We start from the raw sequence: 16966 nt of genomic DNA on the forward strand, positions 1-16966 counted from the left end.
TATCTCTGACTCCATTAGTAGGGAACAAATTGCATGGCTAACTTTTTATATATATACTAACAAAAGTACCCGTCGTTGATTGGGTTCAAAAACAGCCTACAGAAAATAGACTCTGATTTATGAAAGTATGATAGGTTATGAAAAGGAAGGGTTGTAAAGAGATAGCTTCGAATTTGGGGGTATCAAAACCAAAGCAAAATATGATGAAAGTAAAAATAAAATAGATACACCCCATAATTTATTATACCATACCTGTTCACACTGAAACACTTATCACAATATTCTGTAGATCTATATTAAGAAACCTTGTTAAACTTTGTGACATATTTCCATTCTATGGAGGTCAGGCACGAACGAACACCCCATAATTTTATTATACCTTATTTCTTCAAACTGAAACATAATCATCAAAGTATACTTACGCAGATAGATATGAAAAGTCTTTATTAAAGTTTGTGCCTATTTCCATTCTATGGAGGCCAGGCACAAACGCAGACCCTACAATTTTATTATACCATCCCTATTTAAGTTGAAACATACTTATCAAAGATTGTTATCTACATCTACATAAAAAACACTTGTAAACGTTTTTTTTTTTAATTTTTAAATTTTTTATTTACATACTTTGTGAACCAGGCGCGTACGCAGACCCCACAATTTTAATGAATCATCATTATGCCAGATCAAACATACCCATTCCTGTGTCTCGATACATCTTCTATCATTATATGTGATCAGTTTTCTATAATAGTCAACCATATAGGAGCCTATTCGTGACCAGACACACACACACATGTTCAGCTTTATATTATATATATATACATATATAATTATATATATATATTAGTGATGGAACGATTCCAATATTTTTCCTGATTCTGATACAATTACTGATTACAATTCTTTATAAATCTCTAATTATTTAACTATAAGGTAGTTATTTCCCCTGATAGAATTGGCTCTGTAATAATAAATATGAAATTTGCATAAATTAAAATATATTTAAATGTATTTTATGACCGACAAGGTCGAGCACCCCTACCCCTGCTAGTACCATTGATGTTGAACATTTTGGTTACCAACTCCACGTATATTAATGTTATTATCGAATTCGGTTTAATGTTCATTTTACATGCTAGCATGTGTTTGGAGAAATTGACTTTTAAGCTATCTTTTCTCTGGTCAGGTCTTTATCTATCCCTCTTTCTCTCCAGTCTATTTTCATTACTTTCTCCTATGTTTTCCTTGAGTTTGTCATATGAACTGAGCCTTGACTTTCCTACATTTACAAACCCAGGACTCATCCATTCTATCAACAGTCATCAACTCACCCATAAAAACAGTTGAAAGAAGACTTTTTGACTTCATAAATGATGATGTCACAAAGGGATATTACTTCATCCACTCAAACATATTGAATACACTAAGAAAAAATCCTTTTATGATGTCATAAATGATGAAGTAGCAAAAGGATAAAGTTCTCCATCAAAAGAATCATGGGACAGTGAGTGTATTTATAAACTAGGCAAACCATCTCTGAAGGGTCTAGTAACTAATGAAATTGATTTTTGGAATATGATATTTTTGTTTTGTCACTGGTATGTACAGATCATTTTTTATTTTTGTTTTTAATATAGAGGAACGATTCTTGACAAGAATTGTTAAACTCTTGTTACTTTTCTACTTCTTTACTATCATTTTGATTTCTGTGGTTTTGCAGCAACTGGAAGGCACAGTTTTCACTTATTTTTCTCAAATGCTTTCTGTAAGCAATTAGTTAGGAGAAAGTCTTTTTCGATAAGATTTAGGAATTTCTTAGACAAATTTAGCTTTTCAGCATCTGACTATATGGTGGGGTAAACCACAGGATCTTTTTCTTTCTTCTACTTTTATCTATATACTAGTGGGGGTACCCAGCGTTTCCCGGGTGTTTCGAGGTGTGTGTGGTTTTGAGTAAATCAAAACAAAAGAATAAGCGACGTTGCCCAGGTGTTTGTGTCAGGGAGTTTAAAGAAAAAGTTTTGGTAGGTAAGTAGGAAGTATCGAACCCGAAGCCTTGAGGCGAAGTTGGAAAATAAAGTGTGAAAAAAAGTGCAACGTAAACCGTTTGGCCAGCAAGAAATAGTAACGGAAAAATGTTTGGATTTATTTAAGTATTAAGGATTGGCAGGTGCCCATACTTAATGAGTTAATGAGGTCAACTTTCACTGTATGGCAGTTTTTTATTTACTGCGGGGCAGTTTTTTTGTTTTCTCAAGATGTTGGGTGGGGGGGAAACCAGCTCCCCATAAAAAGGGGATTGTCCAAATTGAATAGCAATTGTCTGATATAAGGAGAAACTCTGCATTGATCATTGCTTTTGGATGTTCCCGGCGCGATCGCCAGGAACAATGTTTTAAGCTTCGAATTAGTTTCGCTTTTTTTATACGAAAAAGCTGAATCCACATGCGGCGATTCAAAAATGTGGAAAATTTAGCTTTTCAAAGTCGGGCAAATTAAATACACAGGTGACCCCGTTGTTAACTGATAGATATTATGATTTAGACAGCATATAAAAAGTTTTAAGAAGGAGTGAGCCGACTGATCGCTTCCCGGGAAAAAGCCTTTTGCGGACATACACAAAAAGCGAACATACATACATACACACACACATTTTCGCTTTTATATTTATAAATATAGACTAGCGGGGGGTACCCGGCATTGCCTGGGTGTTTGTAGGTGTGTGTGTTTTTGAGTGAATGAAAAGAAAAATCGTTGGTTGTTTTAAAAAAAAAACGAAGCCTTGACGCACAGTTGGAAAATAGTAAAGTGGGGAAAAAAAAAACAGGTGCCCGTTTTTGACAAGTTGTTAACGTGAACTTTGAGTGCGGGACAGTTTTATTTACCGCGAGTCTGTTGGCTTCTTTTTTTTATATGTAAAAGCTTAATGCACATTAATAAGCAATAGCTATTCAGCAGTTAACATTTTCTGCGGGACAGTTTTTAATGAGGTCAATAACCCGGTTTGTTTGTTTTTACCTAACTTTGGGGGAAATCAGCTCCCTGTTTATTAGGGGGAGTGTCTCGTCCCGAAATGAAAGCAACCGTCTGATATGACGATAAGCCGACATTGACCAAATGTTAAATCGCTTTCTAGAGACCACTGGCCATGGGCCAGTGATTCGAATCGAGTTTCGCTTTTTTTTATACCGAAAAACGAAAGTAACACATGCCGATCTGAAAATGTTGAATATTTAACGTTTCCAAGTCGGGCAAATTAAATAGAGAGGCGACCACCGTTGTTAAGTCATGGATATTATCATTTAGACGTGATATAAAAAGTTTTAAGAAGTTGTGAGGCGACCGATCGGTTTTCTGAAAAAAAGCCTTTCTCAGACATACACGAAAAGCGAACATACATACATACACACATTTTCGCTTTTATATATATATATATATATATATATATATATATATATATTAATAGGATAGCGTGTGTGTTATTTATTTTGTGTGTCACGCTTACATCCGAGTGACTGTCGTTTAATTGTTATGGACTTCCATTTCTTGTAATATATAATTTTACCAAAAATTCTTCATAAGTTTAGATTTCGGTTTTGAGTAGAGCTGATGGCACTCCAGTGATCTATTTTTTCTTATAAATAATTTTATCAAGAATTCATCATAAGTTTTGGTTTTGGTTTCAGCTGAAGAAACTCAAGTTATATATTTTTTTTCTCATAAGTTTGGTTTCGGTTTCGATTCAAGCTGATCCACCCAAGTCATATGGATATATTTTTCACTTTTGGAATTGCAACTTTATAATATACTAGCAGAGGTACCTGGCGTTGCCCGGGTGTTTAGAGATGTGCATGTTATCAAAACAAAAGAATAAGCGAAGTAAGAACCCTGTTTAAATATTATATATATATATATAAACAATGTTAAAACTTTTTAAAAAATCGTTGCCCGGGTGTTTGTGTTGTGGGAGGCTTAAAAAAAACAATTTTGGTAAGTAGTTAGGATCGAACCTGAAGCCTTGAAGTGAAGGTGGAAAATCAAGTGTGCAAAACACATGACACGTTACCCGCTCAGCCAGCAAGAAAGAGTAACTGAAACACGTTTGAATTTATTTAAGTAATAACAAAACAAACAGTGTAAAAAAGTCTGTTGCCAAGGTCGCTGGAAAGATGGTGGGATTCTTCTACCGCTCCAGAAGATATCTCACTACTGATGCAATTCTCTATCTATATAAAAGCCAAGTACGTCCAAGGATGGAATACTGCTGCCATATCTGGGCAGGAGCTGCTAAAAACAGCCTATCCTGCCTTGACAGAGTACAAAATAGACTTCGTGGCTTAGTGGGGGATGCCCTTTTCTCTACCCTGCAACCTCTCTCTCACAGAAGAGATGTTGCGAGCCTATCTTTGTTTTATCGTTGTTTCCATGGCAGGTGCTCGTCTGAACTCCAATCTCTGGTCCCCCCTCGCCAATCTTTCACGAAAAACACCCGTCTAGCTGAATCCATTGTGAAAAATTTTCCCCACTCTTTATCTGTGCTTAAATCAAAACGTAGATTCCATGAACAAAGCTTCTTTCTTAGAACTGCACGCCTGTGGAACTCTGTTCCGTCTGCCTGCTTCCCACCTGACTACAACCTGGATGTCTTCAAGTCCAACGCAAACAAATTCCTAATGAACCGCCCCCTTAAGTAAACACTTCATTAAATCTCCACACTAACGTACTGTACTTGCAATAACCCTTATCCCTGAGTGGCTTCCGGGCCTTGATAAGTGGTGACCACCATGTAAAAAAAAAAAAAAAAAAAAAAAAAAAGGAGCTGATTGCTTCTGGACATTCCCCGGTGCGATTGCCGGGAACAGTGCCTTAGCTTTGAATTAGTTTTGCTTTTTATACGAAAAAGCCGAATCAACAAGTGAGAAGCCAAAATAGCAATAATTTTGTAAAAGTCGCTGTAAATAAATCTAGACGCGACGTGCGTTCCCAAATTGTAGATATTATCTAGGGGGTATATAAACACTTCTAAGCGATAGTAACGACCCCGGGACCATCAGCGAAAATAGCCTTTTCGAGACATACAAAAATATGTGTGCCGCATTTGCCTTTTGTATAGATAAAAATCGATAGAACATTAAATCTATAATAATATATATGAAATCTACAAGAAGTAAAATATATTTAAGTGTACTTTATGACTGAGCTATGCTGGGGCATTTCTGGTAGCTTAGATAAATACTTTTGCAGTTTTAACAAAAGAGCTACAATAATATCAGAGCATCTCCATTTACGTTGAACATCTACAGAATACCAACATCAATATATTACATATGAATTAATCCCCTGTGGAATTTCCACAGGTCCTGCTAGTTTCTATTATTATTATTATTATTATTGATATCGTCTTGTTTATATATGATGTTGGGATAAACAGAACTGAGAAGGTAAATATAATAAAATACCTACGTCTTATGAATGACATGAAAAGAAACTGGAATCTTAGGAAGATCTCTATCATTCCAATAATTATAGGAGCAACAGGACTCATAAAAAAGAACTTAAAAAAATTACCTTGCAAATATACCTAGTGAACTAAGTGCAAGAGAGATAGAAACAGTTGCACTTAAAGTGACAGAATCTTACAAAATATCTCTTAGTTAGAATATATAAGATAGTAGGTGAATGTTTGGCATCCAGTAGGATGCCTCATCTCCAGGTAGAACAAAATGATAAAATTAAAAAAAAAATCCCAACAATCTATTTATATTGCTATCTCTCTATCTCTAATATATATATATATATATATATATATATATATATATATATATATGTGTGTGTGTGTGTTTAACAAAGAAATGCAGATAATTATTAAAGTTTTTCTCCTTAACCCAAGGTTTTCAATGAATGGCTCATCTCATCGGAGGAAATGTTATAAACAAAATAGATGTAGGTAATTATAAATTTTGCTTATTAAAACATAAATTGAAAATATGGTGTATAAAGGATACTATATATATATATTTTTTTTTTTTTTCTATAGGCTGGGAATTTGCTTAGTTTGGCAATTCATCATGTCGTTTTAACAGGACGGAGTCACATGCCATACAGTGCATAATACGATAACTTTACTAAGAGAAACATTTGACGAACAAATAATTACACGAATTAGACTTGTCAACTGGTGACCTTGTTTGTGTGATTTAACTTCATTAGATTATTTTCTTTGGTGCTATGTATATGTATATATAAGCGAGCTGTGGGGGTGGGGCGCATGCCAGGAATTGTATTATCTATAATATGAATCTCAAAAGTCTGTTACTGTGTATGTTTGTATGTCTCGCTAAAACTTTCGACACACGTGATGTCGTTATCAAGATTTCTTTTCTTTTCCTTATACCGCATGGCGACAATGCTTCCTATCTTTGGTTGAGCATATTGGGAAGTGATATACAAACTGCCATTAGCTTATTAAGCAATGCTCTTTGTGTAAACAAATCGAGCTTAGTCATTTGGACAATGTCAAAACTTCAGTAGCTGAATAGCGTAGTGGTGAGAGGCCTTGACTGTCGTTTGTGCGGTTGAGTTTCAATCCTGGCTTGAGATAGTTGCCTGTCTTGTTGCACTGATGAGTTGTGATACAGCAAAACAGTACTGTATGTGGATGACGATTCTATATATATATATATATATATATATGTATATATATATATATATATAATGACCAGTGAGGTATAGTAACCAAGGTGAAATATATAACAATACTATGATTAACCTCTTTTTGTGTTTGTAGGTGGTATTTGAACGGATCATGATGGACAATCCCGATGAGTGCTTAGTTGATTGCTCTGACCACGTAAAAGCCTCTCATCAACACCAGCATGCACAGGAAGTTTCTGATGCGACTGAAGTCAAAGTATTGCAGTATTTGTTTGGTTGCTACTTGCGAGCGGCACATCTGTTAGTTGATCCAAAGGTAAGAACACACTTGACCCTTTTACTTGGTTAGCAATTAAAAATAGATTTTTAGTCTTGGAACCTTTTTTCCCCTTTCTTTTTTTCTTTTCTTTTTCCTTTTTTTCTTTTTTCTTCCCTTTCTTTTCTTATTCTAAAAATAAGTTTTTCTCTTTTTCTATTTTTCATTTTTTTCCTTTTTTTTTCTTATTTTATCTCTGTCTCTAATATATATATATATATATATATATATATATATATATATATATATATATATATTTTCGAAATGAAAAAAGAAAAAAATGAAAAACATTTTTTCTTTTTTCATTTTTTTCTTTTTTATTTTTCGAATAATAATGATGTACCATTTGTATATTTGGATTTTTCACACTACTTCTTGTGTCTTGAATTTTATTTTATGTTTTTATAACGTTTCGGTTGATGTGACCTCTGACTTTTTTCAAGTGAATCTTGTTGAACTCAGATAATCTTTCTGTCGAACTTAGCAATATGCACAGAATTTTGAACAGAACGTTTTATTTAATCTACATGAGTAGCATGTTCTCGTTTTATAACTGGATAGAAATCCTAAGCAATTTGCAATTGTATTTTGAGTGTTGCTCACACTGAGGATTGAACCTTCTACCTCCAGAATAGTGTAAGTTTTACAACTGAATTTTACCAACTACTCTATCCACTACACCACGGGTTGTTTTTATGAACAATCAATTCTCATCTAAAAGATTACACAATATAATGTACTCAATTAGTTTCTCTGCAATGCTGACATATTGGTCGTAAAAAACATTGCAGCTGTTATAACGAAACTTTTTATTTTTCTGAAAATTGTTTCAGACAAGGCATGAAGCCACTTGATATGAGTAACTAAAAACGTACTACTTTAAGATAAAAAAATATCCAACAATAAGTGTTAAATGGATAGATTCTGATCGAGAAAACAGCAATTCTTCCCCTTTGTCAGAAACATGGCTCATAAAATGTGAAAACTAAAGAACAAAATAAGAGGAGTAAGAATTACAAGGTTGATGAAAATAAACTAAAGATGTTTTTGTCCAGTTAGTTTTGATTTAAAATTTTGACACGTTAATCCTAGAACTTAGATTAGGCTGAAAAATAATTGGTTCAAATATTGTAAAAGTATTTCTATTTTTGATATCTATTCTATAAAGCTATATATCTAATAAAAGTGAGAATGTGTGTGTATGAGATCACTTCTCAACCTTTATACTCAACAATGTTTTGATCTACAGACTTGAAATTTGGTATATAGAGTATTCGGACAGGTGGAAAACTGTTAAATCGGTTTTCATCCAGAAAAAAGGGCTGCTAAGGCGTCAAAATTGAAAAATTGGTATTTTGGAGTCATCAGATTTATATGTTTGTTAATTGTTTCATGACTATGCATGCATGAATCCTTCACATGACAGCTTCCTTATGTTAAGAATAAGTAGGGTTGAAAACACTTTTTAAAGATCATAGCAAACTGGTCTAATTGTTATCATACTTGATTTACTGTTTTTAGGTTTAGATTTCGATCTCGGTTTAAGTATATTTTTTTTTTTTTACTTACAAGAATTGAACTGTTTAGAAAAAAAAAACATGTTTCAGCTTCTTTCTATTATTACATCATTTTTTAAAAGGAATTTAACGTTACGTTTAATACCGACAATATTTGTGTTTATAATAAATAAGAAATCTGCATTAATTAAAATATAATATTTATGCGTATTTTACGACTGGGCAATGCTGGGCTGCCTGCTAGTATTCGATAAATGGTAAAATAAAAAAAACAGTTTGTCTAATGCGTAAATCTGGTACAGTTTAGAAACAGACATCAATCAAAATTTCACAATGTTCTCGTTTACATTTTTTGTTTCAGTCTTATTTTAATTTTTCATTTTTGTAAATAGTCATGAAATTAACTGTGCACCAAAAAGAAAGACAATATTTTAGTATAGCCGCACAACTAGACGAGTCATAATTTTATAAAATGAATGAAGTAAAATTATACTTTGGCACAATATGAATGAAACTGTTTTTTGACCTAATCTTAACCATAAATTAAGTTTTAAATTTAGTTCAGTAAAAGTGTGGTTAGTTTGTTTTGTATTGTGTAGAAGGGCAAAGTTATATGTAGGTAAATATATTGTTATTTGTTGAAAAATGATAATTTTAATATGCAAGCGAAAATAAAGTTATATTTAATTAAAGATATTTTATTTTGTTTTTGTAATAAATATTATTTATGAAACACACTTTCACGACTGAGACAATTTTTATTTTTGTTCCTTTTCTCCGCGTTAAAAAACGACCCTGGTGTCTAACTCTGTTCCGTGGGGAGGCATTGTAAATAGGAACTCACTTCTTGTTGGTATTTTTTAAAAATTTATAATTAAAAGTGAATTGTTTTCGGGTTGAGCTTGTGAGTAACCACTTTTTAAAATCTCTGTTAAAACAACAAAAATGAATTAATAAAAGTGCGTATTAATGTTAGATGAAGGATCATTTGTTCCTTACAAAAGGCTAAAATAATATTGTGTGATTGAACGTTCTTCAGTGCAGGAATTTGATACCAATCAAATATATTAGTACCAAAAAAGTTAACAAAACAACCAACGTGTGAGGTATAGATAATAAAAACATGAAGAAACAGATGGTTTTTATTTTTTTTTTTAATATTCGAGGGGAGGGTGAAAAACAAAGTGTCCAAAATTTTTAACATATTGTAATGTATATAATCTATCTACTGTAATAAGAAAAGATTTATTAACCTGTAGTGAAAAACAATGTTTTTCTTTCTTTTTTTGAAAAAGCAGTAAAGTGTAGCATGCGGTCTTGGAAAAGTATAAATTCATAATAACTTATGCATACAAAAGCTGCAAGCAGAAGCTGCCATGTTGAAAAAGTGTTTGCTAATTGCTATATTTTGCCCTATTCTGGAATGCAAAAATTATTTATACAGAATCGCATAAGTAATGGTTGATACAATTTAATCTGAATAAATCTGAATAAATCTGAATAAATAGGGAAGTTTATTTCATGTGAAGAATGAGAAGAAAAATGCTATAAAAGAAATGAAAAAAGAACCTATGAAAATTTTGCTGACTACAAATGATGGTCCGTGTATGTGACATCCAATCTGATGTTCCTGTATTCCTCGAATACACTCAGGACAACTGGAGGATTAAAAGTAAAATTGAGGGAACGTTTGTTATTTATATGAAAAATCTTGTGTAGTATGTAGGCGATAGTAAAAAAAATGAAATGATGACGGTGATTTATGCGTATCTATATTAAGGAAATTCTCCGGTGAATGTATGGGATGTGGGAGTAGATAATTGTAGGAGAGTAAAAACTGCTGCCATTTTCTTTGTGGAATACAAAGTTGAGAGAAACTGTTCTAGAATAAAAGTAAGAGATTTTGGAAGATGAAATGTACTGATATTTTCTTGGAACATGTATTAAGAAATATTCTATAGAAATAGTGGAACAAAGTTCAAAATATATAATGGCAAAATCATGAGAAAAAACCGATTTTATTAAAGATTATTACAAATTCTATAAATCTACTGTTTTTTATTAAATTACTGAAGAGTTTAAGATGTAAAAAAATGATAAAAACTAAACCAATCAAGGCAACTGTCAAAATTGGGAAAAACTTTCTGAACAATGAAATCTAATTGTGATATTTCTCTTCTAAAACCAATTTACCAATTTTCTTGTTTTCTTTCAGAAATCAGCTTGGAAAGATTGCATCATTCGATGTCAGAATGTGATTTTAATGAATGCCAAAACTTCGTTCCAACAACCCGAACTTGTTCCTATGCAAAATTTGCACAGTCAATTCATTGATATTTTCTTTGATAATTATGAAACTGTCTTAGGTAAGTAGAAACTCACTCTATAATTCCCCCATATTAAAAAAACAAAAATAAAGAAACATCTGTATGATGTATGTACTCATGACAAAATGAAAATACCATATTCCAAAAATCACATAAATTGATCAAGTAGTTTAATTTTTATAAAGAAAATCCTTTTTACATGATTAATGGGAATTTGTAGGCATTACAACATAAATCTAGTATTATCTTCCTTCTTTTTGAGAAACAGATGTTTTTTTTATTTTCACTTTTAATATAGGGGGAATTTTTGACAAGAACTGAAACTCTTAACATTATCTCCGTGGTCCCTAGACATTTTTCTTTTTTCACTGATGCCCCCCCCCCCCCCCCCGAGAGTATTCTGTATCTCTACAAAGCTACCATTCATCCATGTATGGAGTATTGTTGCCACATCTGGGCTGGTGTATTGACCATTAATCTCTCCCTCTTAGATATTGTTCAAAAAAGAGTCTTCAATCTAATAGGTCCCACTTTGTCAACTAAGCTCCAACTCCTGTCCCATCGCTGCAATGTTGCATCCCTGTGCCTGTTTTACAAATATTGTAATGGAATATGCTCTGATAAACTCATTGCACTTGTGCCCCCTTAATGTACATATACCCGACAAATCCATTTAGCAACAAAATCTCACCCCTTCACTGTTGAAGTCCATAACTGCCAGAAAGTTTTCTACTCTAATAGTTTCTTCCCACGAGCAGCTAGACTTTGGAATTCCCTTCCTGCTATCTGCTTCCCTGATACTGTACTGATATGCAGAAGTTTAAATGTAACATAAACCAGCATCTTGTTAATCTTTCCTAGGTATGGTCCCAAATCGTAGCCCCTCATGTCCAAGTGCCTTGTGTTGGGTTGAACTAAAAAAAGAAGTTGAAACTAACAGTACATATATTATGACAATCTTAACCATGTTGTGATTGTGTAGTGTTCTCTATTGTGTGTTGATGGGTGTATACATATATTTACAGTTTATCGGCAGGGTTTAAACAAGAGACAAACAAATTACCTCCGATCTTCCTTTCAGGTGTTCTGAAATCAGAAGTGCTTTTCTCTCAGAAGTGAAAACGCCAAGGCTTGAATTATATATGAATATTTATTTTATTCCTGCTGAGTTCATTTTCAGACATGACACGCTTTGACTACGACTACATCTTGCTAAGTCATCCCCTTTTGACTTCCAGAGGTGTCACTATTCAAAACCCTGGAGCACAAAATCCCCGGTCCATTCCATCTCAAACTCTTTTCTCTTGTAACAAAAATTATACATGTCTGAAAATCTATCTTTTCCATGACGTTATTACTAGGGCTATGACAAGAGCATATTTTTTTTCCTTGTTTTTTATCTCAGATATATATTCATTCCTATCCTATAGGTTTTTTATGTAGAGTGATGTGGTTCTCAGTTGATCTTTTTTTTGTTTTATTTTACTTCAGTTGAAGTTCTCAGAAATCACGGGGCCTACAACCTGGGGCTAACACTTGAACTCTATATGAGATACATAGATATTCGAATGTTCTATTCAAGTTCTTTATTTCTCAAGCACTGAGTTAATAAAGAAGTTGAGAACATAATTTTCCTCTCCCCAATTAACCATTTTCATATATTGTATTATATCTTTTATTTTGGTCTCTTGGTCTTACTGAATTCCAGGACAAGAATTTATCTAGTCTGGTGGAGTATCCAGTTTCGTGCTGTTACTTGAGGTAACATCACTTGGAGAAGGTGCACCATTCCTCGGAAAAGCTAATATGGGTTAGCCATAGTGAGGAGATCTTATTTGGGCAGCGAATACTATGTGATTTTGAATATTTGGTCAGAGTTTACTTCTATGGAAAAAGTATCCTCATGCCAGATTGTTCTGACAAACCCCTGTACAGAGAGACCTTAGACACTCGAGCACAGTGTCTAGTAGGCATTGTCAGATATAAACTCGAGAGCCAAAACACTGAAAAAAAATATGCTGTTGTAAAAGCCATAGTTATTACCCAGGTTACCAAAAATCTGTGATTTCTGTCACATATTTTTGTTTTTGTTAGTGTTAGCTTAAATTCCATCTATCAGGTTAACATTCCTACGAATTATTAAATGTAAATATTTTAACTTAACATAACTTTTTACATTGATAACATTTTTATATCTAAACAATTACAAGCATAATAATTGACTATTATAATGCTCATCATAATAATTGACTATTATAATGCTCATCATAATAATTGACTATTATAATGCTCATCATAATAATTGACTATTATAATGCTCATCATAATAATTGACTATTATAATGCTCATCATAATAATTGACTATTATAATGCTCATCATAATAATTGACTATTATAATGCTCATCATAATAATTGACTATTATAATGCTCATCATAATAATTGACTATTATAATGCTCATCATAATAATTGACTATTATAATGCTCATCATAATAATTGACTATTATAATGCTCATCATAATAATTGACTATTATAATGCTCATCATAATAATTGACTATTATAATGCTCATCATAATAATTGACTATTATAATGCTCATCATAATAATTGACTATTATAATGCTCATCATAATAATTGACTATTATAATGCTCATCATAATAATTGACTATTATAATGCTTATCATAATAATTGACTATTATAAAGCTCATCATCATAATTGACTATTATAATGCTCATCATAATAATTGACTATTATAATGCTTATCAGAATAATCGATCATTATAATGCTCATCATAATAATTGACTATTATAATGCTTATCATAATAATTGACTATTATAATGCTCATCATAATAATTGACTATTATAATGCTCATCATAATAATTGACTATTATAATGCTCATCATAATAATTGACTATTATAATGCTTATAATAATTGACTATTATAATGCTCATCATAATAATTGACTATTATAATGCTTATCATAATAATTGACTATTATAATGCTTATCATAATAATTGACTATTATAATGCTCATCATAATAATTGACTATTATAATGCTCATCATAATAATTGACTATTATAATGCTCATCATAATAATTGACTATTATAATGCTCATCATAATAATTGACTATTATAATGCTTATCAGAATAATCGATCATTATAATGCTCATCATAATAATTGACTATTATAATGCTCATCATAATAATTGACTATTATAATGCTCATCATAATAATTGACTATTATAATGCTCATCATAATAATTGACTATTATAATGCTCATCATAATAATTGACTATTATAATGCTCATCATAATAATTGACTATTATAATGCTCATCATAATAATTGACTATTATAATGCTCATCATAATAATTGACTATTATAATGCTCATCATAATAATTGACTATTATAATGCTCATCATAATAATTGACTATTATAATGCTCATCATAATAATTGACTATTATAATGCTCATCATAATAATTGACTATTATAATGCTCATCATAATAATTGACTATTATAATGCTCATCATAATAATTGACTATTATAATGCTCATCATAATAATTGACTATTATAATGCTTATCATAATAATTGACTATTATAAAGCTCATCATCATAATTGACTATTATAATGCTCATCATAATAATTGACTATTATAATGCTTATCAGAATAATCGATCATTATAATGCTCATCATAATAATTGACTATTATAATGCTTATCATAATAATTGACTATTATAATGCTCATCATAATAATTGACTATTATAATGCTCATCATAATAATTGACTATTATAATGCTCATCATAATAATTGACTATTATAATGCTTATAATAATTGACTATTATAATGCTCATCATAATAATTGACTATTATAATGCTTATCATAATAATTGACTATTATAATGCTTATCATAATAATTGACTATTATAATTCTCATCATAATAATTGACTATTATAATGCTTATCATAATAATTGACTATTATAATGCTCATCATAATAATTGACTATTATAATGCTCATCATAATAATTGACTATTATAATGCTCATCATAATAATTGACTATTATAATGCTCATCATAATAATTGACTATTATAATGCTCATCATAATAATTGACTATTATAATGCTAACCACAATAATTGACTATTATAATGCTCATCATAATAATTGACTATTATAATGCTCATCATAATAATTGACTATTATAATGCTCATCATAATAATTGACTACTATAATGCTTATCATAATAATTGACTATTATAATGCTCATTATAATAATTGACTATTATAATGCTTATAATAATTGACTATTATAATGCTCATCATAATAATTGACTATTATAATGCTTATCATAATAATTGACTATTATAATGCTTATCATAATAATTGACTATTATAATGCTTATCATAATAATTGACTATTATAATGCTCATCATAATAATTGACTATTATAATGCTTATCAGAATAATCGATCATTATAATGCTCATCATAATAATTGACTATTATAATGCTCATCATAATAATTGACTATTATAATGCTTATCATAATAATTGACTATTATAATGCTTATCATAATAATTGACTATTATAATACTCATCATAATAATTGACTATTATAATGCTCATCATAATAATTGACTATTATAATGCTCATCATAATAATTGACTATTATAATGCTTATCATAATAATTGACTATTATAATGCTCATCATTATAATTGACTATTATAATGCTTATCATAATAATTGACTATTATAATGCTTATCATAATAATTGACTATTATAATTCTCATCATAATAATTGACTATTATAATGCTTATCATAATAATTGACTATTATAATGCTCATAATAATAATTGACTATTATAATGCTCATAATAATAATTGACTATTATAATGCTCATCATAATAATTGACTATTATAATGCTCATCATAATAATTGACTATTATAATGCTCATCATAATAATTGACTATTATAATGCTCATCATAATAATTGACTATTATAATGCTCATCATAATAATTGACTATTATAATGCTCATCATAATAATTGACTATTATAATGCTCATCATAATAATTGACTATTATAATGCTCATCATAATAATTGACTATTATAATGCTCATCATAATAATTGACTATTATAATGCTCATCATAATAATTGACTATTATAATGCTCATCATAATAATTGACTATTATAATGCTCATCATAATAATTGACTATTATAATGCTCATCATAATAATTGACTATTATAATGCTCATCATAATAATTGACTATTATAATGCTCATCATAATAATTGACTATTATAATGCTCATCATAATAATTGACTATTATAATGCTCATCATAATAATTGACTATTATAATGCTCATCATAATAATTGACTATTATAATGCTCATCATAATAATTGACTATTATAATGCTCATCATAATAATTGACTATTATAATGCTCATCATAATAATTGACTATTATAATGCTTATCATAATAATTGACTATTATAATGCTCATCACAATAATTGACTATTATAATGCTCATCATAATAATTGACTATTATAATGCTCATCATAATAATTGACTATTATAATGCTCATCATAATAATTGACTATTATAATGCTCATCATAATAATTGACTATTATAATGCTCATCATAATAATTGACTATTATAATGCTTATCATAATAATTGACTATTATAATGCTCATCATAATAATTGACTATTATAATGCTTATCATAATAATTGACTATTATAATGCTTATCATAATAATTGACTATTATAATGCTTATCATAATAATTGACTATTATAATGCTCATCATACTAATTGACTATTATAATGCTTATCAGAATAATCGATCATTATAATGCTCATCATAATAATTGACTATTATAATGCTCATCATAATAATTGACTATTATAATGCTTATCATAATAATTGACTATTATAATGCTTATCATAATAATTGACTATTATAATGCTCATAATAATAATTGACTATTATAATGCTCATCATAATAATTGACTATTATAATGCTCATCATAATAATTGACTATTATAATGCTTATCATAATCATTGACTATTATAATGCTCATCAT

The 16966-nt window shown here is 30.2% G+C and overlaps 1 protein-coding gene across 3 annotated transcripts in view; it reads left to right on the forward strand.

Annotated features, from left to right (window-relative positions):
- The window catches only part of LOC145248340 (ubiquitin conjugation factor E4 A-like), a 120061-nt gene that overhangs the window by 12261 nt on the left and 90834 nt on the right, over positions 1–16966 (forward strand). For 2 of the 3 annotated variants that reach the window (XM_080110254.1, XM_080110255.1), the window contains exons 4-5: positions 6788–6970; positions 10703–10853. In XM_080110254.1, coding sequence (XP_079966380.1) covers positions 6788–6970; positions 10703–10853 — 334 coding nt within the window. Of the gene's footprint in view, positions 1–1481; positions 1599–6787; positions 6971–10702; positions 10854–16966 lie in introns of those variants that run through there. The other variant, XM_080110256.1, reaches the window with a different exon arrangement.

The sequence above is a fragment of the Euprymna scolopes genome, chromosome 26 (assembly GCF_053919585.1).
Source record: "Euprymna scolopes isolate OS-2025 chromosome 26, ASM5391958v1, whole genome shotgun sequence".
Lineage (NCBI taxonomy): Eukaryota > Metazoa > Mollusca > Cephalopoda > Sepiida > Sepiolidae > Euprymna > Euprymna scolopes.